Source organism: Babylonia areolata, chromosome 10 (genome assembly GCF_041734735.1).
Source record: "Babylonia areolata isolate BAREFJ2019XMU chromosome 10, ASM4173473v1, whole genome shotgun sequence".
Taxonomy (NCBI): Eukaryota; Metazoa; Mollusca; class Gastropoda; order Neogastropoda; family Buccinidae; genus Babylonia; species Babylonia areolata.
This window is the reverse complement of record NC_134885.1, coordinates 325,001-352,543: the sequence shown is the minus strand read 5'-3', so window position 1 is coordinate 352,543 and position 27,543 is coordinate 325,001. Positions and strand designations below refer to the sequence as shown.

General features: G+C 46.7%; 1 protein-coding gene across 10 annotated transcripts in view; it reads left to right on the top strand.

The window, feature by feature from the left end:
• LOC143286676 (liprin-beta-1-like) overlaps window positions 1-27,543 on the top strand; it is a 258,254-nt gene that overhangs the window by 123,562 nt on the left and 107,149 nt on the right. For 2 of the 10 annotated variants that reach the window (XM_076594321.1, XM_076594316.1), the window contains exon 1: window positions 12,424-12,845. The exons of 7 other annotated variants lie outside the window; for them this stretch is intronic. In XM_076594321.1, the coding sequence (XP_076450436.1) occupies window positions 12,744-12,845 (102 nt within the window). In that variant the 5' untranslated portion in view covers window positions 12,424-12,743. Of the gene's footprint in view, window positions 1-12,423; window positions 12,846-26,808; window positions 26,933-27,543 lie in introns of those variants that run through there. One more of the 10 variants, XM_076594324.1, reaches the window with a different exon arrangement.

Here is a 27,543-nt window from a genome sequence, read left to right as displayed (position 1 = left end):
TCCTGAAGTGTTGTTCTCTATTCGGTCTTGAAAGAGGGGCGAGATTAGAGAGAGAGAGAGAGAGAGAGAGATTGAAATCAGTAACGTGTTGGTGTTTACTTTCCTTGCGCTCTCTCTCTCTCTCTGTCTCTGTCTCTCTCTCTCTGTCTCTGTCTCTCTCTCTCTGTCTCCTCCTTGCTAGCTTGAATACAGGGCATAGGAAGTGCTGAGCTGCTGGTTTTCTTTTGCTTCATGCCACTTCACCAGATCACCACTTTGGGAATATGAATCAGAGCCCTCCACCCCCACCCCTCCAGTGTCACGTTGTGGAGCTGATGATCTGTTCTCTTTCCTCCACCCCTCCAGTGTCACGTTGTGGAGCTGATGATCTGTTCTCTTCCCTCCCCACACCTCTCCAGTGTCACGTTGTGGAGCTGATGATCTGTTCTCTTCCCTCCCCACACCCCTCCAGTGTCACGTTGTGGAGCTGATGATCTGTTCTCTTCCCTCCACCCCTCTTGTGTCACGTTGTGGAGCTGATGATCTGTTCTCTTCCCTCCCCACACCCCTCCAGTGTCACGTTGTGGAGCTGATGATCTGTTCTCTTCCCTCCCCACACCCCTCCAGTGTCACGTTGTGGAGCTGATGATCTGTTCTCTTCCCTCCACCCCAGTGTCACGTTGTGGAGCTGATGATCTGTTCTCTTCCCTCCCCACACCCCTCCAGTGTCACGTTGTGGAGCTGATGATCTGTTCTCTTCCCTCCCCACACCCCTCCAGTGTCACGTTGTGGAGCTGATGATCTGTTCTCTTCCCTCCACCCCAGTGTCACGTTGTGGAGCTGATGATCTGTTCTCTTCCCTCCCCACACCCCTCCAGTGTCACGTTGTGGAGCTGATGATCTGTTCTCTTCCCTCCACCCCAGTGTCACGTTGTGGAGCTGATGATCTGTTCTCTTCCCTCCCCACACCCCTCCAGTGTCACGTTGTGGAGCTGATGATCTGTTCTCTTCCCTCCACCCCTCCAGTGTCACGTTGTGGAGCTGATGATCTGTTCTCTTCCCTCCCCACACCTCTCCATTGTCACGTTGTGGAGCTGATGATCTGTTCTCTTCCCTCCCCACACCCCTCCAGTGTCACGTTGTGGAGCTGATGATCTGTTCTCTTCCCTCCCCACACCCCTCCAGTGTCACGTTGTGGAGCTGATGATCTGTTCTCTTCCCTCCCCAAACCCCTCCAGTGTCACGTTGTGGAGCTGATGATCCGTTCTCTTCCCTCCCCACACCCCTCCCCACTGCCACGACACACAGATCAGAGGTAGCTTCCTCACCTGTGGAGACGGTTGGGGGAGGGGAGAGAGAGGGAGTGATGGCGAAGGTTTTCGTTTCTTCAGCACCAGATCGATGATTGTTGGAGATGTTTAGTGCGGGGCTGTTTGTTATTTGTCAGTTAATTTTATCCCCGGGGCATTGTGTGTGGGGATCAAAGGGTCAGTGATATAAGACGACTGGCGGGAGAAGCCTCTTGAATGCTGCACCTTGGTGATCCTTGTGGCACGAGTTACTGCTTTGTTCTTTATTTATCGATAATGTCATTAATTACTTATTGATGTCAGTGAGGTAGTACTTTTTTCTTTACTTATCGATAATGTCAGTGGATTATTACTTTTTGGTTTCCTTATCGATAATGTCAGTGAGGGACTACTTTTTTCTTTACTTATCGATAATGTCAGTGGATTATTACTTTTTGGTTTCCTTATCGATAATGTCAGTGAGGGACTACTTTTTTCTTTTCTTATCGATATGTCAGTGAGGTACTTTTTTCTTTACTTATCGATAACGTCATGAGTTTGGTGAAGAAAGAAAACCCAGTCCCAGGAGGAAGACGTCCTACTACAGTGGTGACTGACATCCTCACCTGCAGGCTCTGTGATGTTTATGTCAGTGAGGTGACAGCCTTTTTCTGACGGGATAACATTTCAGCAGCAGTCAAGAGGATAAAAAAAAAAAAAAAAAGACCGCCGTTGCCAAATAGGTCAGCTTCAAATAGCATGTAATAACGAAACAGTACCAAGCGGACTACTCCTCGTACGAGAAAAAAAAAAAGCAACAGAAAATCTTCCAGTGAATCGCACGTACGCACGTGCATGCGTGAATCGTGTTTGCAGTGCGGTCCATTCTCGCGTGCGTGCACGCGCGCGTATTCTGGATGTTGTTTGTGGCTCTGGCCTCTGTGTGTGTGTGCGTGTGCCGTGTGCGCGGTGAGTGCGGTGGGTGGATTCGCTGCTGCCAGGCATCACGCTGCTGCCAGAATAGAAGCTTTGATGGCAAGGCTTGCCCCGTCCCCTCATCACTCTCACTTTCCACCCACCCCCCGCCACTGTCGAATCGGCCTGGGTTTGGTTATCAGTGCGCATGGATGAGAGTGAAGTTGCTTTTTGATGAGGGAAGTTTTTTTTCCCCGTCAGTCAGTGAGTTATCAAGCCAGGGAGAGGAGAGCTGGCTGAAAACGGGGTGACTTGTTCTGTGAGCGTTTGAATGGTCCACTTCTCCTTCCACAGTTGAAGGTTTAGGTCTTGTGGTGATGGTGTGAAAAAGAGTGTTTCCCCGGGGACCTTGTTCATGTGCGGTTATTTTCGTGTCAGGAAAATACTACTAAGTAGCGTGTGTTGTGCAGGGTTACGGGAAGCCAAGATCGATTGAGGAAGAGGTGTCTTGGGGAAAACCTACTGCTGGTTTGCTTTGGTGCACAAGTTTGTGATTTTCCTTCTTCCTTCCTCCACCTCCTCTCTCTCCATCCCCCCTTCTCATCTGCAGTGAAAATTTATCAAACGAGAGGGGGGGGAAGGAGATGTTGGAAGTTTGAGGAAAATAGTTGGGAATGAACTGGTGGTGGACATCATCTTCACCAGTGACAGGTTGACGTGTGTAGATTGCCATTCCAAACAGTGCTTTAAACAATACTTTAAACAATTAACCAGGATTAGTGTCGTGGATATCTAAGATTGCCGTTCCAAACAGTGCTTTAAACAATACTTTAAACACTTACCCAGGATTACTGTCGTGGATAGACTGCCGTTCCAAATAGTACTTAAAACAATACTTTAAACACTTACCCAGGATTAGTGTCGTGGATAGATTGCCGTTCCAAATAGTACTTAATACAATACTTTAAACACTTACCCAGGATTACTGTCGTGGATAGACTGCCGTTCCAAATAGTACTTAAAACAATACTTTAAACACTTACCCAGGATTACTGTTGTGGATAGATTGCCGTTCCAAATAGTACTTTAAACAATAAACCACGATTTATGACATCAGAGATCATTATTATTATTATTATTATTATCATTGTTGTTGTTGTTGCAAAATAGATGACACGGTAGACATGAATTCTTGAAGCAACTTTGGTGGATAGCGAGCGTGTGCACGCAAACTCGCATACACACTAACTCACTCTCTCTTTCAATGCCTTTCAGTGAGAGAGAGAGAGAGAGAGAGGGGGGGGGGGATGGGTTGGGGGATAATTATTTGCACACGCTAAATGAAATATAGCAGACAAATACCTGTCTCCAACATTAGTACGAACACGGTATCTCCTGAAGCATGGAAGGGTGAGAGGGCCGTGTTTGACATCTCAAACTGAAATAGACTGATAGACAGATATGGCCAGGAAGCGGTAGGATTTGACATAGAGACTGACATGGACAGGGTTCAGTTGAAGTGTGTCACAGCCATGGACAGGGTTCAGTTGAAGTGTGTCACAGCCATGGACATGGTTCATTTGAAGTGTCACAGCCATGGACAGGGTTCAGTTGAAGTGTGTCACAGCCATGGACAGGGTTCAGTTGTGTCACAGCCACGGACAGGGTTCAGTTGAAGTGTGTCACAGCCATGGACAGGGTTCAGTTGAAGTGTGTCACAGCCACGGACAGGGTTCAGTTGAAGTGTCACAGCCATGGACAGGGTTCAGTTGAAGTGTGTCACAGCCATGGACAGGGTTCAGTTGAAGAGTGTAGGGATTGAGGGTGGAGAGAAGTCAACCACTGCTGAATTGTTTGCAGTGCAGCTGCACTACTAGGTGAACGGTGTGCTATCTGCCTGTCATGGACCCATGGAGGTTAGGTCTCAGAAAGAGGAGGGAAGAGTGGGGAGAGCGTGTGTGTGTGTGCATGCCCTTGTGTTCTTGCATGTGCGTGCGTTTTTGTGTACATGTACATTCGTGTGTGCACCATGTAGAAGTGTCACAAAGACCCATCCACAGCCAGACCATGTAGAAGTGTCACAAAGAATCACTGACTGTCAGACCATGTAGAAGTGCCACAAAGAATCACTGACTGCCAGACCATGTAGAAGTGTCACAAAGAATCACTGACGGTCATGTCATGTAGAAGTGTCACAAAGAATCACTGACGGTCAGACCATGTAGAAGTGTCACAAAGAATCACTGACTGTCAGACCATGTAGAAGTGTCACAAAGAATCACTGACGGTCATGTCATGTAGAAGTGCCACAAAGAATCACTGACTGTGAGACCATGTAGAAGTGCCACAAAGAATCACTGACTGCCAGACCATGTAGAAGTGTCACAAAGAATCACTGACGGTCATGTCATGTAGAAGTGTCACAAAGAATCACTGACAGTCCGACCATGTAGAAGTGTCACAAAGAATCACTGACTGTCAGACCATGTAGAAGTGTCACAAAGAATCACTGACTGCCAGACCATGTAGAAGTGTCACAAAGAATCACTGACTGCCAGACCGTGTAGAAGTGTCACAAAGAATCACTTACTGCCAGACCATGTAGAAATGTCACAAAGAATCACTGTCTGCCAGACCGTGTAGAAGTGTCACAAAGAATCACTGACTGCCAGACCGTGTAGAAGTGTCATAAAGAATCACTGACGGTCATGTCATGTAGAAGTGTCACAAAGAATCACTGACGGTCATGTCATGTAGAAGTGTCACAAAGAATCACTGACTGCCAGACCGTGTAGAAATGTCACAAAGAATCACTGACTGCCAGACCGTGTAGAAGTGTCACAAAGAATAACTGACGGTCATGTCATGTAGAAATTTCACAAAGAATCACTGACGGTCATGTCATGTAGAAGTGTCATAAAGAATCACTGACGGTCAGACCATGTAGAAGTGTCACAAAGAATCACTGACGGTCATGTCATGTAGAAGTGTCACAAAGAATCACTGACGGTCAGACCATGTAGAAGTGTCACAAAGAATCACTGACGGTCAGACCATGTAGAAGTGTCACAAAGAATCACTGACGGTCATGTCATGTAGAAATTTCACAAAGAATCACTGACGGTCATGTCATGTAGAAATTTCACAAAGAATCACTGACGGTCATGTCATGTAGAAGTGTCATAAGAATCACTGACTGCCAGACCATGTAGAAGTGTCACAAAGAATCACTGACTGCCAGACCATGTAGAAGTGTCACAAAGAATCACTGACGGTCATGTCATGTAGAAATTTCACAAAGAATCACTGACGGTCATGTCATGTAGAAGTGTCATAAAGAATCACTGACGGTCATGTCATGTAGAAGTGTCACAAAGAATCACTGACTGCCAGACCATGTAGAAGTGTCACAAAGAATCACTGACTGCCAGACCATGTAGAAGTGTCACAAAAAATCACTGACTGCCAGACCGTGTAGAAGTGTCACAAAGAATCACTGACTGCCAGACCGTGTAGAAGTGTCATAAAGAATCACTGACGGTCATGTCATGTAGAAGTGTCACAAAGAATCACTGACTGCCAGACCGTGTAGAAGTGTCACAAAGAATCACTGACGGCCAGGCCATGTAGAAGTGTCACAAAGAATCACTGACTGCCAGACCGTGTAGAAGTGTCACAAAGAATCACTGACGGTCATGTCATGTAGAAATGTGCAGTGAGGAACACTGGGCGGGTTTTATGAAGAGTGACAGCTTCGTGGTTTTCGTAAAGAGTGATCAGTACTGATGAAAAAAGCAGGATTGAGATGGAAGGGAGACGGGTTCGGAGAGGGGGTGGAAGCGAAAGGTGAAAACGTGGCACAGCGGTGATAAGAGTGTGGAGTGTCAAGGCCGTTGATGTGGAAGGTGTGATGATGAGTCATGTGGTGTGGGCCCTCCCGTGACGCTGTGTTATCCCTTTCCACCCGTACATCTCCATGCAGCCATGACTAACAAGAGCAGGAGCACTCCACCCCACCCCATCCCCCCTGCCCTGTTTTCTTGAAACCCGAGTCCTGGGCCTGTTCCGTACTTACAAGCAACCTTTCGCCGATAAAAAGGAAGATGCGTTTTCCTGCGCTCAGCAGGGGTATCTGATAACCGCATGAGGAGAGAGAAATAGAGGGGCTTACACAACGTGATAAGAGAAAGGAGGGAGTGGGGCAGTGAGAAGTGAATGAACATTTTGGAGGGGGGGGGGGGGGGGGGGGGGGGAAGAAGAGAAGGGAAAAACAGGAAGTTGGACCAAGACGTGGCGTGGTGTTCTGGGGACTTGTATTCCGAATATGATCGCCAAGTTTGATAGTGAACAAAAAAAACACGAGAGCTGACGCGCACAGAGAGAAAGAGAACAGAGAGTCACGCATGTTCTTACATAATACATGCACGTACGCGTGCCCACGCTCACGCGTGCGCGCGCGCACATACCATTGATACACATACACCCCACTATTCACACACGCGCATCAGTTTTCCTGCGAACCACGCACGCACGCACGCACGCGTTAAAACAAACATTAAAAGTTTTGTTGGTTTGAATTTTAATGTTCATTTCGAAAAAACAAACATGACATTGTTTTATTCAGTATGATATGCTATTGCATGCAGTATCGGGGGAGAGGAGGGGTCGACGAAAGTATGGAGAGAGAGAGAGAGAGGGAGAGGAGACCAGGAAAGAAGCGGCATTGTCGTTGTCAGCGAGCAAGGATATAGTTGCAAGCTGTGCATCATTAGTTTTGCGGTCGTGTGGTGTGCAGGGAGCCAAGTAGTTAGTATCGTAGTTGTGTAGGGAAGTACTAACAAGAGGCTGGCTGACTGCACTCTTCACTTCCCCACCGTCCCCGTCATGCTCTTTATTAGCACCACCAACACCAGATGGGGAGAGAGAGATAGACAGAGAGAGATACAAGGCCAAAGTCTTCACTCTCTCATCCCTTCGATTATAATTATTTTCTTTTCCTTTCCTGTTAAGACTTCCATGCTGGGTGGGTGGATGGAGACGAACTCAAAGAATTATGCGGACATCCACGATTGTATGTTGATATCGAGGTTGTGCTTAGGGGGGAAGCTCTCTCTCTCTCTCTCTCTCTCTCTCTCTCTCTCTCTCTCTTTAATTTTAAAGCAAAATTTCTCTCTCTCTCTCTCTCTCTTATCTCCTCTCTCTCTCTCCCTCCCGAGTGTGTGTGTGTGTGTATGTGTGTGTGTGTGTGTGCAGCAGGGTTATGTCGACTTTGACGATTGTATGATAATTTGTTCATGACTTGGCATTCACATGAAAACGTTTCCACAAGCAGTAGGGCAATGTACCATGCGATAGGGGTGATATTGATTGGAAATGACGATAAATAATGAATGGGGGTTGATTGGTAATGACAATAAATAATGGATTGGGATCTGCTGACCATAAACAATGAACAGGGATTGGTTGGTAATGACTATAAACAGTGAACAGGGATTCGTTGGTAATGACTATAAACAGTGAACGGGGATTGGTTGGTAATGGCTATGAACATTGAACAGGGATTGGTTGGTAATGGCTATAAACAGTGAACGGGGATTGGTTGGTAATGGCTATGAACAGTGAACAGGGATTGGTTGGTAATGACTATAAACAGTGAACAGGGATTGGTTGGTAATGACTATAAACAGTGAATGGGGATTGGTTGGTAATGACTATAAACAGTGAACAGGGATTGGTTGGTAATGACTATAAACAGTGAACAGGGATTGGTGGGTAATGACTATAAACAGTGAACGGGGTTTGGTTGGTAATGATTATAAACAGTGGATTGGTTGGTAATGACTATAAACAGTGAACGGGGTTTGGTTGGTAATGACTATAAACAGTGAACGGGGATTGGTAATGACTATAAATAGTGAACGGGGTTTGGTTGGTAATGACTATAAACAGTGAACGGGGATTGGTAATGACTATAAATAGTGAACGGGGTTTGGTTGGTAATGACTATAAACAGTGAATGTGAATTGGTTGGTAATGACTATAAACAGTGAACAGGGATTGGTTGGTAATGACTATAAACAGTGAACGGGGATTGGTGGTAATGACTTTTAACAGTGAATGTGGATTGGTTGGTAATGACTATAAACAGTGAACGGGGTTTGGTTGGTAATGACTATAAACAGTGAACAGGGATTGGTAATGACTATAAATAGTGAACGGGGTTTGGTTGGTAATGACTATAAACAGTGAATGTGAATTGGTTGGTAATGACTATAAACAGTGAACAGGGATTGGTTGGTAATGACTATAAACAGTGAACGGGGATTGGTGGTAATGACTTTTAACAGTGAATGTGGATTGGTTGGTAATGACTATAAACAGTGAACGGGGGTTGGTTGGTAATGACTATAAACCGTGAATGTGGATTGGTTGGTAATAACTATAAACAGTGAACGGGGTTTGGTTGGTAATGACTATAAACAGTGAACGGGGATTGGTTGGTAATGACTATAAACAGTGAACAGGGATTGGTTGGTAATGACTATAAACAGTGAACAGGGATTGGTTGGTAATGACTATAAACAGTGATTGGTTGGTAATGACTATAAACAGTGAACGCGGTTTGGTTGGTAATGACTATAAACAGTGAACAGGGATTGGTTGGTAATGACAATAAACAGTGAACAGGGATTGGTTGGTAATGACTATAAACAGTGAACAGGGATTGGTAATGACTATAAACAGTGAACGGGGTTTGGTTGGTAATGACTATAAACAGTGAACGGGGTTTGGTTGGTACTGACTATAAACAATGAACGGGGTTTGGTTGGTAATGACTATAAACAGTGAACAGGGATTGGTTGGTAATGACTATAAACAGTGAACAGGGATTGGTTGGTAATGACTATAAACAGTGAACGGGGGTTGGTTGGTAATGACTATAAACAGTGAATGTAGATTGGTTGGTAATGACTGTAAACAGTGAACAGGGATTGGTTGGTAATGACTATAAACAGTGAACAGGGATTGGTTGGTAATGACTATAAACAGTGAACGGGGATTGGTGGTAATGACTGTAAACAGTGAACAGGGATTGGTTGGTAATGACTATAAACAGTGAACAGGGATTGGTTGGTAATGACTATAAACAGTGAATGTGGATTGGTTGGTAATGACTATAAACAGTGAACGGGGGTTGGTTGGTAATGACTATTGTGCAGACCATTGTGTGAGTAAGCAACGGGTTGGCTAAACGTGACTGACACTAGTGGCAGTAAAACTTGAGGAGCTCTCTGTCTTCAAAGTTGCATGGTCTGAGAACAACAACAAAGAAAGAAAGACAAGGCCTTCGAGACTCACTTGTGATACACTTTTTTAAAAAAATCCAAGTTTTTATGTATTGAGTATAATGCATTTACTGTTATATTTATATTTTTTGTATTCTCTAAACTTGGCACTTTGATATGATATTCGACCCAACAAAGGATCTGTCATTATTATCATTTTTTGTTCAAACAGGAACTTCTTTTGCTAAGCATGGAAGTTTTATTTATTGCAAACGTTTTGGTGTAGATAGCAGAACAAGGGAAATTACTCTGCTGGGGAACTTAGTTTGCTTTAAACTGATCTTTCTCATCTTAAACATTACATTTTGAAATTATACTCAATACATAAAAAGCTTGGATTTAAAAAAAAAAAAAAGTGCATCACAAGTGAGTCTTGAAGGCCTTGCCTCTCTTGTTTCAAAATGTAATGTTTAAGATGAGAAAGATCAGTTTAAAGCAAATTAACTCCACTAGCATTACAGAGTAATTTCCCCTTTTTACTATCTGCACCAAAACGTTTGCAAAATAAATAAAAATTCCATGCTTAGCAAAAGAAGTTCCTGTTTGAACAAAAAATGATAATAATGACTGCTGTAGCTGTTGGGTCAGAATATCAGATCAAAGTGCCAAGTTTAGAGAATACAAAAAATATAAATATAACAGTAAATGCAGTTTGCATATAATTAGGCTTCATTCTTTATTTTTTTGTGCCAATCCCAGAAGCGCAATATTGTTTTAAACAAGATGACTAGAAAGAACTGGATTTTTCCTATTTTTATGCCAAATTTGGTGTCAACTGACAAAGTAGTTGCAGAGAAAATGTCAATGTTAAAGTTTACCACGGACACACACACACACACACACACAGACAACCGAACACCGGGTTAAAACATAGACTCACTTTGTTTACACAAGCGAGTCAAAAAAGCTGACTTGGTTTGCCAACAACTACACAGGGAAATAAGTGATTTTGTTAAGGTTAGGCGCAGTGGGTTGGGTCAACAGCTGGACCACAGTGTAACTTTGTGAACGGGTCAGGGGTCGTCATTGTGCATTGGGGTCAGCACAGGGCAAGGGAATGATATCGTTGTGCTCGTTTCCAGTTTGCGGCTTTCTTACCAACTGGACGCGCGCTGTGGTCTTGTTCTTCAACAGCGGGGGTTTGGGATTTGGTGACTCGCTGGATATACATACCTTCTGATGTATGGATCTACATACCTACCGATTTCTGAATATACATGTATGATTACCTTCTGATTTCTGGATATATACATACCTTCAGATTCCGTGGGAACTCGTTGGATATACATACATACGTTCTGATTGTGTGGATTTGGTAACTGGTTTGATACACACACACGTTTCTGATTTCTGGATGTGCATACTTAAAACAGTACACGCGTTCTGATTGCGTAGATTTGGTAACTGGCTGGGTATGCATACATACCTGGGGATTTCTGGATATACATGTATACCGTCTAATTAAGTGCAGCAGTCGGTATTATGTAGTGGAACACTCGCTGTGATTTGGTGACTGGCTGGATGTTCTGATTGTGTGCAACTGTCGGCATTGTGTTGTGGAACAGTGGCTGTCATTTGGTCACTAGCTGGATATACTTACCTTCTGCTTGTGTGCAACTGTCGGCATTGTGTTGTGGAACAGTGGCTGTCATTTGGTCACTAGCTGGATATACTTACCTTCTGCTTGTGTGCAACTGTCGGCATTGTGTAGTGGAACATTGGCTGTGGTTTGGTCACTAGCTGGATATACCTTCTGATTGTGTGCAACTTTCGGCATTGTGTAGTGGAACATTGGCTGTGGTTTGGTCACTAGCTGGATATACTTATCTTCTGATTGTGTGCAACTGTCGACATTGTGTTGTGGAACACAGGCTGTGGTTTGGTCACTAGCTGGATATACTTATCTTCTGATTGTGTGCAACTGTCGACATTGTGTTGTGGAACACAGGCTGTGGTTTGGTCACTAGCTGGATATACTTATCTTCTGATTGTGTGCAACTGTCGGCATTGTGTTGTGGAACACAGGCTGTGGTTTGGTCACTAGCTGGATATAATTACCTTCTTATTGTGTGAAGTTTCAGTTTCAGTAGCTCAAGGAGGCGTCACTGCGTTCTGACAAAACCATATACGCTACACCACATCTGCCAAGCAGATGCCTGACCAGCAGTGTAACCCAACGCGCTTAGTCAGGCCTTGAGAAAAAAACAACAACAAAAAACAAACAAAAAAACAAAAAAACGGGGGAATAAATAATAGGAACACAGGCTGTGGTTTGGTCACTAGCTGGATATACTTACCTTCTGATTGTGTGCAGCTGTCGGCATTGTGTAGTGGAACACCGGCTGTGGTTTGGTCACTAGCTGGATATACCTTCTGATTGTGTGCAACTGTCGGCATTGTGTAGTGGAACACATGCTGTGGTTTGGTCACTAGCTGGATATACTTACCTTCTGATTGTGTGCAACTGTCGGCATTGTGTAGTGGAACACCGGCTGTGGTTTGGTCACTAGCTGGATATACCTTCTGATTGTGTGCAACTGTCGGCATTGTGTAGTGGAACACATGCTGTGGTTTGGTCACTAGCTGGATATACTTACCTTCTGATTGTGTGCAACTGTCGGCATTGTGTAGTGGAACACCGGCTGTGGTTTGGTCACTAGCTGGATATACTTACCTTCTGATTGTGTGCAACTGTCGGCATTGTGTAGTGGAACACATGCTGTGGTTTGGTCACTAGCTGGATATACTTACCTTCTGATTGTGTGCAACTGTCGGCATTGTGTAGTGGAACACCGGCTGTGGTTTGGTCACTAGCTGGATATACTTACCTTCTGATTGTGTGCAACTGTCGACATTGTGTTGTGGAACACCGGCTGTGGTTTGGTCACTAGCTGGATATACTTACCTTCTGATTGTGTGCAACTGTCGGCATTGTGTAGTGGAACACCGGCTGTGGTTTGGTCACTAGCTGGATATACTTACCTTCTGATTGTGTGCAACTGTCGACATTGTGTTGTGGAACACCGGCTGTGGTTGTGTTGATGTTTTAGTTGTTTGAGCCCCTGACATGAACATTGCTGGAGTTCGGAGGGCTACGGATGGCCACAACAGCAGAGGACTGATTGTTGGTTAGCATCAGGAAGTGGGTGTTGGGGCTACGTGTAGGTGTTTTGGAGGTTTGTGGTGGTAGTGTGGGGAGGGGCAGAGGATCAGGATGAGTTACCCACCCAACGGACGGGGGCTGAATGGCACGTACCGGCCTGCCAGCACAGGGCTGTACCTGTCCCTGTGGGAAACCAAGGTGCAGGAGTTGATGGTAAGGACGACCTGGCTTGTGTCTGTGTCTGCCTGTATGTCTCTATCGTAGTGTGTGTGTGTGTGTGTGTGTGTGTGTGTGTGTGTGTGTGTGTGTGTGAACTCAGAACTCATTTACTTGTCGTAAAACCCATCAGAGGAATTATGGACACTATAAACTAAACCCAACAAACAAAGTAAGTTAAAAACAGCAAGTTGTGAGCACATGCAGGATATTCCACAAGACATAGTTATGGATTGCGAACTTTAAAGCATTCATGTCTGCATTTTGCCAGTTCTGGTTGGAAATAACTTTGTGTCAACAGAGAGCTCAGCATTTGGATTATTCTGTTACCAGTGTCAATTGGCCAATGATTCAAAGACTGGGAATTAACTGTCACAAGTAGGCGAGATCTCAAGTCAGAGTACGCACTACACTTGTCCTGAAAATGCAGTTCATTCTCTATAACTCCACATGCTTTACACAGCCGGTCTTTCTAGTTGTAGTGACGTCCTCGCTCAATTTCAAGTTCATGTGCACTTATTCGCAATCGACATAATGCTCCTCTATGTTAAGTATTTTTGCAGCTGATCAGGTAAGGTTGTAATGTATAAGTGTTTGCAATTTTGCAATAAAAGGAGAGCCTTGAAATGGTCCCGTTTTTTGTGATGTTCCAAAATTGAACATATTTATCCAGTAGTTTACTCATGACAAAATATTTTAGTGGCTTAATGTTGAGTGTGCCTTGGTTCTCCCAATTGAGTCCAGAATCGTTTTGATAAAATGAAGCCAAGGAACTTTTTCCAATGAATTCATCAATAAATTGATTCAAACCTACCCCCCACGCCCCTCCAATCCCCTCCAAAAAACTCAGATCATCTTCGATTCACGGCGGTCACTTGCTCCCCGTGTTAAAACCCGATCCTTTGGTGAATCTTCCTTTTCTTATTCAGCTCCATATGTCTGGAACAGTACCACACGATCTTCGCCACTCTCCTTCATTTCAATCTTTTAAAACTGGTCTGAAAACACATCTTTTTGAAAACGCCTATTCATAAACCTTCTATACCTTTTCAGTTATAAGACGTGCAAACTCTCTCTCTCTCTCTCACTCTTTCGTTGTGTGTGTGTGTGTGTGTGTGTGTAATTATGTAATGTAATACCCATAGTCTCTGAATCTGTTTTAAAATAACTGTGCGCTAGATCATTATTTTTTCTTCTATCTTTTGTGAGTTATTGCGAGCGCACGCGTGTATGTCTTTGTGTTGTAAATTGCTTTGAGCTCTCTTTAAGGGAGGAAAGCGCTCAACAAATGCCTATTATTATTATTATTATTATAACATATCATCATATGCTTGCCTGAAATAGCTATCTTCTTTTGATTCTGTGGTGTGCACTCAGAATGATATAACCTGACACATTGCCGTCAGAGAAATGGGGTATCTGCCTAATTCTGCCAGGACTGGTAACTTAATTGATCTTCTGTGTACGCCCATTAAGCTCCTACAGAAGTTGACATGTACATTTTCTGATGGGCATTTTGCTGAGAAAAAGGCATGAAATTGGTTAAACAGTATAGAGGGCGAGGAGGAGTTTGTCGCAGTTTGATTGAATAGAAACCACACTTCAGCGCCGTAACTGAGAATTGGGGTGACTAAAGTGCCAAACAGTTGCGTCATCACATTCTTCTTTACATCTTTTCCTCGTACATTGCGTTTCAGAGCATGCGCTGCTTTGTTTCCTTGTTTGGCTAAGTGGTCTTCAGCAAAGTGAAAGTTTCCATTCTTATGAAAAATAACTCTCAAGTATTTTTATCTATCCGCCGTTTCGATGCAGTCATCGCCACATGAAAAGAGCATTGGTATTTTGGGGTCTTTTTTGTGAAAATTACGACTTTTGTTTTGTCCCTGTTGATTTTAAGCCCCCATTGCAGACAACATTCATGTAGCTTATCTGTTTTGTTTTGTAGTCCTACTGTTGTTGTCGAGAGCATCACAATATCATCTGCATTTAACACATAAAGGATTTGAGTCTTGCTTGCTTCGTTGAAGTATGGTGAGGTGTCATCTTGTATAGAGTCTTTTATGTCAATGAAAATATTGAATAGGGTTGGGCTAATAACATTTCCCCGAAGCACTCCCATTTTAACTGTGATAGAATCCGTAAACCCATCGTTTGATTTACCACATACGGTTGAATTTTGGTACATATCTTTTATAATGTGGAAATATTTTCCATTTATCCCAGTTTGGTTTAGTTTCAAAAGAAGTGCATTGTGCCATATATTGTTGAATGCCTTATTAAAATCAACAAAACAGCTGTAGAGACGCCCATTCCTTTTATTTATGATAAAGTCAGTTATCTTTTTCAGGATGAATATGTGATCAGTGGTTGTAGAATGCCTTCTGAAACCAGCCAGCTCTTTTATTAGTAACTCATTTTGTTCTAAGTATGTTTCGATTCTTCTGTTGATAACTTGACAAAACAGATTTCCAAAGGTGCTGTTGAGTGTTATACCCCGATAATTGTTAGGATTGGTTGGGTCGCCCTTTTAAAAATGGGAACATTTATTCCATCATTCAGCTGACTGGGATAAATACCAGTCTGAAAAATGACATTGAATAACTTGTATACAGTAGCACTGATGCTGGACATGCTTGCTTTGAGCATTTCGCTTGTTATTCCGTCTTTACCGGGGGCTTTATTGGTCTTGAGACTCTTTACGGCTCGCATTATTTCAGTCATCGTAAAAGGATTGTCCAGGACAAACACTGGCATAGTCTGTTTTATTCTACCAAGTTCTTTTTGTGCTTGTTCTTTCCTGCCTTTATCAACAGATACTTCATTACTTATCAAGTGTTCCAAATGATTAATCCATTTACCTGCAGATAATGTGTGTCTCTACGGTTGAGTAGAACTATCTGCATTTTTTTTTTTTTTTTTTAGTTCAGATAGTATTTTCCAAACTTTTGGGGGGTCGTGCTCCATTTCTGTGTTTAAACTTCTCGCAAGTTGATTTCTGTACGTCTTTTTTGTTTTCTTTATGGTCTTCTTGCATGTTTTCAGGCAAGAAAAGTATTTGTTCAGAATGTTTCTGTTAAAAGGATTTCTGTTCAGTGCCAGTTAAGTGTGTGTGTGTGTGTGAGAGAGAGAGGGAGAGAGAGGTCATGAAGCTGAAGTGGATGTTGGCGGGGACAGAGGGGGGTGGGGGGGGAGCAGGCAGGCAGGCACATAATCAGGGAAAGTGAAGGAGCAACATGACAGCAGCAGCCCTATGCAGACAGGCAGGTAACGAAGCACCATCAGTCCTACTCCCGGCAGGAGCAGCAAGAAACAGCTGAAATAGGACATGTGACGGTGGTACCGACACCACTTTTGCCGGCTGGAGGCACTGTTCTCTTTTCACCCTCTCTGCTGTTTGACTACTTGTTCTCCCAGGGAGAAAAGTACGAGGGAGGGAAAGAGGCAGAGAAGTGTGTGTGTTTTTTTTTTTTTGGGGGGGGGGGGGGGGGGGGGGGGTTGGCAGACAGACGAATCGCAACACAGCAGAGTGTTCCCAGAGAGAGCCAGCCTTCACAGCCTGTGGCGGAAGGAGCACAGCAGGGACATCTCTAGGAATACCTGTGTTGCTGTAAGACAGTTTGCATGCTCTCTCTCTCTCTCTCTCTCTCTGAGTAAACACTCTGCTTCTCATTCATGACTGTGGCTGCAGCACAACCACCCACGCGCACTCCGTCACACGACTGGCTTTTTACCGATAGTTTTCTTTATCCGTCCCATTTTCCACACACACGCACGCACGCACACATATGCATTTTCACTTACACATACGCACGCGTACACGCACACACGCGCGTACACGCACGCGCACACGCACGCGCACATATGCATTTCATACATGCACAGACATACCCACGCACACACACACGCGCGCGCGCACAGACTCTGTCTCTGTCTGTCTATCTGTCTGTCTCTCTGTCTCTGTCTCTGTCTCTCTCTCACCGCTCAGCTCCTCCTCCTCCTCTCCTCTCACTTTCTCATTCTTAGCCGCGTCGTCTTCTTACCCCCACACCCCCACCCCCTCTGCCCTCGTCCCCCTCCCCCCTCTTCCCGGTCTCTCCTTGTCTCTCTCCATCTCCCTGCTCTTGATAGTCAGTGGGGGAGGTCAGACAGAGAACTAGGCTGCTCTTGATAGTCAGTGGGAAAAATCCGAAGGTCAGACAGAGAACAAGACTGCTGTTGACAGTCAGTGGGGGAGGTCAGACAGAGAACAAGGCTGCTCTTGATAGTCAGTGGGGGAGGTCAGACAGAGAACAAGACTGCTCTTGATAGTCAGTGGGGGAGGTCAGACAGAGAACAAGGCTGCTCTTGACAGTCAGTGGGGGAGGTCAGACAGAGAACAAGACTGCTGTTGATAGTCAGTGGGGGAGGTCAGACAGAGAACAAGGCTGCTCTTGATAGTCAGTGGGGGAGGTCAGACAGAGAACAAGGCTGCTCTTGATAGTCAGTGGGGGAGGTCAGACAGAGAACAAGGCTGCTCTTGATAGTCAGTGGGGGAGGTCAGACAGAGAACAAGGCTGCTCTTGATAGTGGGGGAGGTCAGACAGAGAACAAGGAGGTAATGTCATATTGTCCTTGTTTGTTTTCCCTCCCTCTACCCCTGGTTCAGTGTGATCATGTATACACTGGCTGTCTCGTTCCTCTCTGACCTGTCCCTGATGAGGCAGGATAGGTGGCTTCACTCCAGGTGTTGGTGCTCTCTGACCTGTCCCTGATGAGGCAGGATAGGTGGCTTCACTCCAGGTGTTGTTCTGATGAGGCAGGATAAGTGGCTTCACTCCAGGTGTTGTTGCTCTCTGACCTGTCCCTGATGAGGCAGGATAAGTGGCTTCACTCCAGGTGTTGTTGCTCTCTGACCTGTCCCTGATGAGGCAGGATAAGTGGCTTCACTCCAGGTGTTGTTGCTCTCTGACCTGTCCCTGATGAGGCAGGATAGGTGGCTTCACTCCAGGTGTTGTTGCTCTCTGACCTGTCCCTGATGAGGCAGGATAAGTGGCTTCACTCCAGGTGTTGTTCTGATGAGGCAGGATAAGTGGCTTCACTCCAGGTGTTGTTGCTCTCTGACCTGTCCCTGATGAGGCAGGATAGGTGGCTTCACTCCAGGTGTTGTTCTGATGAGGCAGGATAAGTGGCTTCACTCCAGGTGGTGTTGCTCTCTGACCTGTCCCTGATGAGGCAGGTTAGGTTACTTCACTCCAGGTGTTGTTGCTCTCTGACCTGTCCCTGATGAGGCAGGATAGGTGGCTTCACTCCAGGTGTTGTTGCTCTCTGACCTGTCCCTGATGAGGCAGGTTAGGTTACTTCACTCCAGGTGTTGTTGCTCTCTGACCTGTCCCTGATGAGGCAGGATAGGTGGCTTCACTCCAGGTGTTGGTGCTCTCTGACCTGTCCCTGATGAGGCAGGATAGGTGGCTTCACTCCAGGTGTTGTTGCTCTCTGACCTGTCCCTGATGAGGCAGGATAGGTGGCTTCACTCCAGGTGTTGTTCTGATGAGGCAGGATAAGTGGCTTCACTCCAGGTGTTGTTCTGATGAGGCAGGATAAGTGGCTTCACTCCAGGTGTTGGTGCTCTCTGACCTGTCCCTGATGAGGCAGGATAGGTGGCTTCACTCCAGGTGTTGTTGCTCTCTGACCTGTCCCTGATGAGGCAGGATAGGTGGCTTCACTCCAGGTGTTGTTGCTCTCTGACCTGTCCCTGATGAGGCAGGATAGGTGGCTTCACTCTATTTCGGGGTTGGGGAGGGGCAGAGAGAGAGAAGGGCGTGGAGGGTGGCAAGGTCAGAAGATGTTTACCTTGGCAAGGTGAGTGCAGAGAGGGTGGGGGAGGGAGCGAAGGATGAAGCTGGGGTTGGGGGGTGGGGGGGGGGGCATAGGTGTGTGTGTTGATGGAAGAAGCTGACTAGACCTTGCAGACTTTATAAAGACACTGTTTAACCTTTTCCTTCATCCAGGAGATATTAATAGAACAGAAACGAACTCTGGACTGTTACTGCCACAAACTCCTTGCAAACCAGTGAGCCGAGAGACATACGCATGTGTATACACACACACGCACGCACGCACACACACACACACACACACACACACACACACACACACACACACAGAAAGAGAGAAGGGGCATTTTTTTAGGGGGGGGGATGAGTTTGCCATATGCTTGCAGATCCTTCGCATGGTCAGCAAGCGCTGGTTTTATTTGCCTTCCACCCCACAGAGAGAGAAAGACACAGACAGTTTCAGTTTCAGTAGCTCAAGGAGGCGTCGCTGCGTTCGCACAAATCCATATACGCTACACCACATCTGTCAAGCAGATGCCTGACCAGCAGTGTAACCCAACGCGCTTACCCAACGCGCTTAGTCAGGCCTTGAAAAAAAAAAGGTGAATAAATAATAGATAAGCATACATAAATGAGTAAATAAATAAATAAATAAATAATAATTATAATATAAAAACAGACAGACAGACAGTCACCGAGAGGAGTACAGAAGGTTCAGAGAGGTGGAGGGGGGGTACCTGCCAGAATTCCAGACCCAGCAGAAGGAATTTAAAAGCAAAAAACAAATCGAAAAGGAACCTCATTTTGGACAAACATGTTGGAAAGTCAGCAATCAGAAGTGTGTAAAACATCAAAACAACAGATAGAGTCTCCCGTCGGACCAACGGATGAGTAGGCAGGCAGGCTTATCTGTAGGTGTGTGTCCTCATATGGGAGAAGAGGTCGATTCTAGATGCGCAGCACTTCCCACAGGTGTTGCAGGGGAAAACGTCTCCAGAAGTTGAGCCCTGCTTCCTTTGCTCACACTTCTCCTTAATGGCCAGCGTTCTCTTGTTTTCAAACGTCTTTATGCCACAAGAGCACAGCATCGTCCAGCGAGAGCGGTCAAGGGCATCAGTTTCCCAGGAAGCGATGTCTATTTCACAGGCTTTGAAATTTGTCTTCAAGGTGTCCTTGAAGCGCTTGCAGGTTCTTCCAAGTTCGTGGTGGCCTTCCTTCAGCTGGCCATACAGCAGCATCTTCGGGATCTTGCTGTCTGTCATGCAGACAGCGTGTCCTGTCCAGCGTAGCTGGCACTGGATCGGCAGGCTTTCAGTGCTGGGCAGGCCGCTCCTCTCTAGGACCTGGAGGCTGGAGACCCTGTCTTGCCACTTCATGCCGAGGATCTTTCGTAGGCATCTCTGGTGAAACTGCTCAAGTTGTTACATGTGACGGCGATACGTCGTCCATGTTTCACAGCAGTACAACAAGGTGGTCAGCACAACAGCTCTGTAGCTTTTAATTTTGGTGCTGAGCCTGATGCCTTTGTTGTTCCACAGCCAGTTGTTGAGTCTGCCAAAGGAGGAGCTGGCCTTGGCGATGCGCAGCGTCACTTCTGCATCAAGGGCTCCGTTGCTGCATAGGGTGCTGCCCAGGAAGCAAAACCGAATCAACTGAGTTGATCTCTGTATCATCGATCTTGATTGCAGGTGGAGGGGAGGCACTGGCGTTCTGTGAGCTAGCTGGTTGATACATGGACTCGGTCTTGCTGAGGCTGATGGTGAGTCCAAAATGCCTGCAGGAGGTTGAGAACCTGTCAATGAACTGCATGTCCTCATGGGTGTGTGCAGCAAGCGCACAGTCATTGGCCAAGAGGAACTCTCTCAACAGTGCCTCAAACACCCTGGACCTAGCATGGAATCGCCGCAAGTTGAAAAGTTTGCTATCTGTGCGAAACTGAATGAAGATGCTCCGGTCACAGTCTTGGAAGGCGTCAATCAGCATGGCAGAGAAGAGAATAGGGAACAGTGTGGGTGCCAGGACGCAGTCCTGCTTCACTCCATTTACCACAGGGAACGGATCTGACATGTCAGTATTTTCCTGTACTCTCGCCTGCATGCCATCGTGGAATGACGCAATCAGCTGTATTAGGCTGTCTGGGCAGCCGAACTTTAGGAGGATCTTCCACTGACCACGGCGGTTCACCGTGTCGAAGGCCTTAGACAGGTCTACAAAGACAATGTGGAGCTCCTTGTTCTGCTCACGGCACTTCTCTTGCATCTGGCGTACGACAAACACCATGTTACATGTTTCCCTGCCTGAGCGGAAGCCGCACTGTGCTTCAGGGATAACTGTGTTGGAGACATGGTCAACCAGTCTGCTCAGTATGATGCGGGCGAAGATCTTGCCGGCGATGCAGAGGAGAGAGATTCCACGGTGGTTATCGCGGGATGTTTTGTCTCCCTTCCGTTTGTAAATGTGGACAATTGAAGCATCCTTGAAATCCTGGGGGACCTCACCGCTTTCCCAGATAAGAGTGGAACAGGGCGGTCAGCTTGTCTGTCAGCACCTCGCCTCCATACTTGAGATGTTGGCCTGGATTCCATCCGCTCCTAGTGCTTTTCCTGACGTTGTCAGCTTTAGGGCCTTTCGGGTCTCGGCCTTGGTGGGAGGGGCAGCAAGCGAGTCATCTACTGGTAGCTGTGGGAGGGCTGCAATTACCTCGTCAGATACGGACGAGTCCCTGTTGAGGAGGGTGTTGAAGTGCTCTGCCCAGCGGGCAAGGATGTCTTTCTTGTCTGTCAGGAGGGTGGTCTGGTCCAAGGCTCGGACAGGGGTTGATCCTGTGACTCTCGGCCCATACACAGCTCGGAGACCATCATGGAAGGTCTCGTGTCGTGAGCATCAGCAGCGGACTGAAGTTCTTCGGACTTTCTCTCCCACCAGGTGTTCTTCATCTCACGCAGCCTCTTCTGTACGAGTTGCTTGGTTTGCAAGTACTGGTTATTCTTCCTCTGGCAGTCTTTATCGGAAATGTGATCCTGATGCCGTATATGCAGTGTGTTCAGGAGCTTGGAGATTCCAGAGTCGTTCTCGTCAAACCAGTCTTTGTGGCTCCTCTGTGGCTCCTCTGTACAAAGCCGAGAGTGTGTCAGCTGCTGTTGTGTAGATAGCATCTCTAAAGGTGCTCCGTACCTCTTCTACATCAGTCGATGCAGGAATTTCTTGGAGAGCTGCTTGAATTTGCTGCTGCAGCACGTCCTTGGTGATAGGGAGGTGGTGGATGTTCAGCTTCCTGGGGGTTTCTGCCTGGCTTGTTGGGGCTTGCGTGCAAGTCTGATGTTCATCTTGCTGTGTACCAGGCTATGGTCCGACCAACAGACTGCTCTTCTCATGCAGCGTGTAATGGAATCATCACCTCTGTCCCTCTGCCGGACAATCACATAGTCCAGCATGTGCCACTGCTTGGAGCGGGGGTGCATCCATGTGTTCTTGTACTTGTCCGCGTGTTGGAAGAGGGTGTTGGTGATGGTCAGTCCATGCTGCGCGCAGAGCGAGAGCAAAAGCAGTCCGTTGGAGTTGCACTTGCCAGTGCCGTGCTGTCCTAGGACTTTTGGCCACGAGAAGTCCATGCCGACGCGGGCATTGAAATCCCCAAGGATGATTAGCCTGTCCTTTCTGTCTACCACTGAAATGGTGCGGTTGAGCTCCTCGTAGAAGGCTTCTTTGATGTCATCAGGTTTGGCCATCGTCGGGGCATAGCAGTTGATGACCGTGGCGAAGCGATCATCTGATAGCTTCAATCAGACGCAGGGTCATCAGCCTATCGTTTATCCCACGTGGAAGGCTGTCAAGCTGTCGTGCAAGTTTGGTTTGTATGTCAAAGCCCACGCCTGAGGTTCTTGGGGTGCCTTCTGGCTTCCCAGTGCAGTAGAAGGTAGCCCCCTCCAACTTCCTCCAGTTGGGTTTCACCGGCAAACCTGGTTTCGCTCAGGGCTGCTATGTCCACCTGGTAGCGATCAAGCATTCTAGCAATGAGCGCTGTGCGCCTTTCTGGTCTGTCGTCTCTGTCCAAAAGGGTGCGAACATTCCAGGCACCCAGAGTCAGGACATGACTCCTGGTTCTTTTCTTGTTGTTTTCGACCGCTAGTGTTGGATGTCCAAGTAGGTGCAGTTTCCTACAAGGTACTAGGTGAGGCAGGCTTTGTTTAGGGATCCTTTTATCTCCCCTTCCCCGTGTGGGGAAAGCAGCGCTCTCCCTAAAAAGGGCTGCTCTGACGCTGTGGGAGGATACTGGCGCCGCATCTGCCCCAGTCTACGGCGGACGACCATCACACCACAGCCGCCTGTGTGTAGAGTCGCGACTTGGAACTACCAGCAGCATCCTCTGCCTGTCCCCGTTACCACTTCTCCATCGCCGCAGGGCTTGGGAAAGCTGGGTGTTGAAGGGCTAGCTCGTCGTTCCGACATTTGCCTGGTTGCCTGACCAGCACAGGTGACTTCTTTTTTTAGTGAAGAGGAGTTGTGCAGTCCCTTCCCCACTCTCTCGCCTACCGATGCTCAGAGTCCCACAGGTGCAGATACTGCCACGTGTAGAACGGCCTCAGCAGGTGCAGGTTTTTTCTTCGGAGTTCCGTCTCCTAGGAGGACTTCCAGCCAAGAATAAGAGCCCCCCCTGCCCTTTGGTCATCCTCTTCCGCCTTCACAGCCGTTGGGAAAGGTTTCCTCCTCCGCCTGGTCCGTCGCTGGGAGACTTCACATGTGGCAGGTAGTACTGGGTTACATGGTACCAGTAGCAAGGGCTATGCCCCTGACCTGACCCAAAATTACAACAACAACACACACACACACACACACACACACACACACACACACACACACACACACACAACAACAACAACAACAACAACAACAACAACAACAACAACCAAACAAAAAAGCAAAAACAAAATAACAAAAACAAACAAAAAACAGTTGCCTGTGTCCCTCTGACCACTCGGTAGTGGAGGCAAGGTGTTTTTTTCCACTGCAGTTCAGATGTCAGGTGTACCACTAAACAGTCTCAGCCACCACACTGTCTCCCACCCAACAACCCTCGGCCCCCGCTCTCTCACTCTGTCTCTCAGTCTGTCTGCCTGTCTGTCTCTGTGGTTTAAGAGAACTTTTAGTTGGAAGTCTCCGCCACCCTCATTCTCCTTCTCGTCATCCGTCAGCCCGCTTTCCGAAAGGGTGACGTCAGATGACATGAGGGAAGTGTTGGGTGGGGTTGGATGACGTCAGATGACTTGAGGGAAGTGTTGGGTGGGGTTGGATGACGTCAGATGACTTGAGGGAAGTGTTGGGTGGGGTTGGATGACGTCAGATGACATGAGGGAAGTGTTGGGTGGGGTTGGATGATGTCAGATGACATGAGGGAAGTGTTGGGTGGGGTTGGATGACTTGAGGGAAGTGTTGGGTGGGGTTGGATGACGTCAGATGACTTGAGGGAAGTGTTGGGTGGGGTTGGATGATGTCAGATGACATGAGGGAAGTGTTGGGTGGGGTTGGATGATGGATGAGTCTGTCTGGGGGGTGTTGCGTAGTTTCCTTCTCCTTGCAGCTCTTGTCTCTCTTTTTCCCTCTTTGTGTCTCTGTCAACTGTCAGTTCTTTGTGTCGGTATTTCACACACACACACACACACACACACACACACACACACACACACACACACACACACACACACACACACACATACACACACACACACACACACACACACACACACACATATATATATATATATATCTTTACCACGGTCTATCTATCTTCTATCTATCTATCTGTCTGTATTTCAATATACGTCTTGTCACGTTGTCACTGCCTGGTTTTGTCTTGTTTTGTTTTGGTTTTTTTCCCTGTGTGTATACTACTGTTGGTTTGATCACTTTCTGCCGTTCTCCTACTTTCATTCGGTTTTTCTTCTGCCACTACTCCTACTGCTGTAGGTTTGATCACTTTCTGCCGTTCTCCTACTTTCATTCGGTCTTTCTTCTGCCGCTACTCCTACTGCTGTTGGTTTGATCACTTTCTGCCGTTCTCCTACTTTCATTCAGTCTTTCTTCTGCCGCTACTCCTACTGCTGCCACTGCTCCTCTTGTCCCTCCTACCACACTCCTACGACAACTACTTTAACTCACTCAGTACGGCCAGTCCTCTTTTCTCCTCTACACAGACCCCTCGGATACCCAGTGGGTGTCTGAATGACCCAACCTTTAGCTTCCGTCATCAGAATTGTGGTATTCTTTGTCAACATTCACATCTTCAGTATAAGAGCGTTCCGCTTGCAATATTTTGATGATGGTAATTGGGATGAAACGCTGTTAACGTCGTCTCTTTCGCCATTCGTATGGAGAGAGTTAACAACTGGTATAAGTACTGTCGATTTATCCGAGCTCTCGGTCTCTTCGTCAGTCCCTCTTTCTTCCCCATCCCTCTCTTTCTCTCCTTCCCTCCCTCTTCCTCCCTCCCACTCTCTCCTCTCCTTTCTCTCCACTGGCCTCTCCGTCTCTCGGACTTTGTCTCCTGTCTCTCTGTGTAGCAGTGCTACTTGCTTGTTGTTTGATAGGAATGTAGATAGATGTATGTTGGTGAAATAAATGAAGAGATCTGTGTCTGTGTTCTGTACCACATGCATGTGGTGTATTTATAAATATATTTGACGTTTGTACTGCCGTGACTTTGTGCAAGTCATCGCAACTCTGTCTCTCCCCGTAATAATAATCCCTTGATTCTCAAGAAGGTTTGCAAGGAGCTTCTGATGTGATGCCCTCCACACCCAACCTCTCCGCTTCGTTCTCTTCCCCACACCACCTCCACCAATCCATCCCATCCCCGCTTCAGTTCAAGTTCCTCCTCCCCCCCCCCCCCCCCACGCCCCCAACAGCAGCTTCCGCCATCCTCCCTGGTGCCCGAGGGCAGGGTCGCATGGTGGAGTCTTGCCCTCGGGTGTCGAGAAGCTTGAAATCTGTTTGGCATCTTTCCGGGGAAGCCCTGCTTTTGTTGAACTTGGCCATTCTCTAAACAATCGGGGTCGCTGCATTCTCCGTACTGCCTGCTTTGTCAGTACCCCAGCCCCACCCAGCCCCTCTCTTAGTTTTTTTTGTGTGTGTGTTTTGTTTTTTTTTCCCGGGGAGAGGAGGCAGGGAGCTGCGTGTAGAAAGTAGGGGTTTTTGTGGGGTTTTTTTTTCAATGAATTTAAAATAGGTTTCCCATCTGCTCCCTTTCTCTTCTCCTCTCCCCCCCCCCCCGTCCTTTATCCCTCCTCCTCCATAGCGTATCGTGGACTGCTGACCAGGCCGTGAAGTGGAGCAGTCACTTGTTGCAAGCTGTAGATTATTTCCTTGTCGGATGCGGATTGTTCAGAATGTGTCCGTATAGTGTTCATTGCCAGTGATATTTTGTGGACATGCACTGCTTACTGCACTTGCCATGTGACTTGGCGGTACTGGCATGGCTTAGCTAATCAACGTGTGTCCAGCACACGCACACACACACACACACACACACACATGTGCCCGCGCACTGTTGAACTGTATGCATGAACACGAAGTGGATTTGGTTGGGGTTGGTTGGGGAGGTGGCAATATCTAGATACAGTTGGACCCGAAACGCGCGCGCGCGCGTGTGTGTGTGTGTGTGAATTGAAATGCCTTCCGGACAGAGAGAAGGGGCGGAGAGAGTCCAGCGTTTTATAAATACCCCTTATTCCTCCTTCCCCATCTCCCTGCTCACGGAGTGTGCTTGCTGAATTTTTTTAAAATTTTTTTTTAATATTTTTTTTTATATAGCACAGTACTACAGAAGACTTGATACTTGCTGGCACAGTCAACGGATTAGATTTGTGGAGAGACTTCCGCAACTCGTCCTTTCTATTTGTGATCAGTTAGTTGTGTCGCTCTTTTACCTCATCTTCTTCTTCTGTTCAGAAACCGCCTGTGTTTATTATGCTGGGAAACGTTTTGCATCAGTGTCTTTTTTCCCCTTGTTTTGAACACACCCCTCGTGCAGCTTCTTTGTCACAGTCCTTGTTGCTGGCTTGCAACTTGTTTGTGCGTATGTCGTCGTCGATTTGTGTGAGACGGAGTGAAGTGATAGCAGTGTGCATTTGGGTGGCAGTCTGGCTGGATGTGTCGATGAATCTAGGAGCTTGGACTCGGAGCTGGGGGATGGATTATTACGCTGTTGATATCTTGTCATCCGGATCAGTCGTCGATTCTTACACTCTTGGAGGCGTTTTTCTTTGACAGGCTAAGGTGTGTGTGTGAGAGAGAGAGAGAGAGAGGGGGGGGGGGAGAGAGAGCTTGAGAGAGAGAGAGGGGTGGTGGTGTTTTAGACGATTGGAGATTGATACGTGTGTTGTGAAGTTGCGGTGCTGTGCTGGTGCCAGTGACAGCTTTGAGCAGCAAGATTGTGTTGTCGATCGCCTTGTGTGAAGTGTTGGAAGGTGTGTCAACCGTTTTTCTTTGTCTTACATTTTTTGTTATTGTCTCTGTTGAAATGTTACAGTATAGGGTATATCTTGGCACTCTGAGAGAGAGAGAGAGAGAGGGGGGGGGGGAGTGAGGGAGATGGGTCGAGGAGAGAGGAGAGGGTGTTATTCATTTAGTCTGAAGAATTTATGTGATAGGACCTTAAAAGAAAGGAAAACTTCTCTCTCTCTCTCTCTCTCTCTCTCTCATTATCACAGAAACATGTACAAATGCGGGAGGGGGGTGGGGGTGGAAAAGAAGGGGGGAATGAGATTGATAATAGTGGAGAAAGGGAGAGAGAGACTCGGAAAGGATGTTCAGTATGGGGAAGAGGGAGGGAAGTGGGCTTGGAATAGAGCAGAGGGTGGAATGAATTGCGAAACACACACACACAC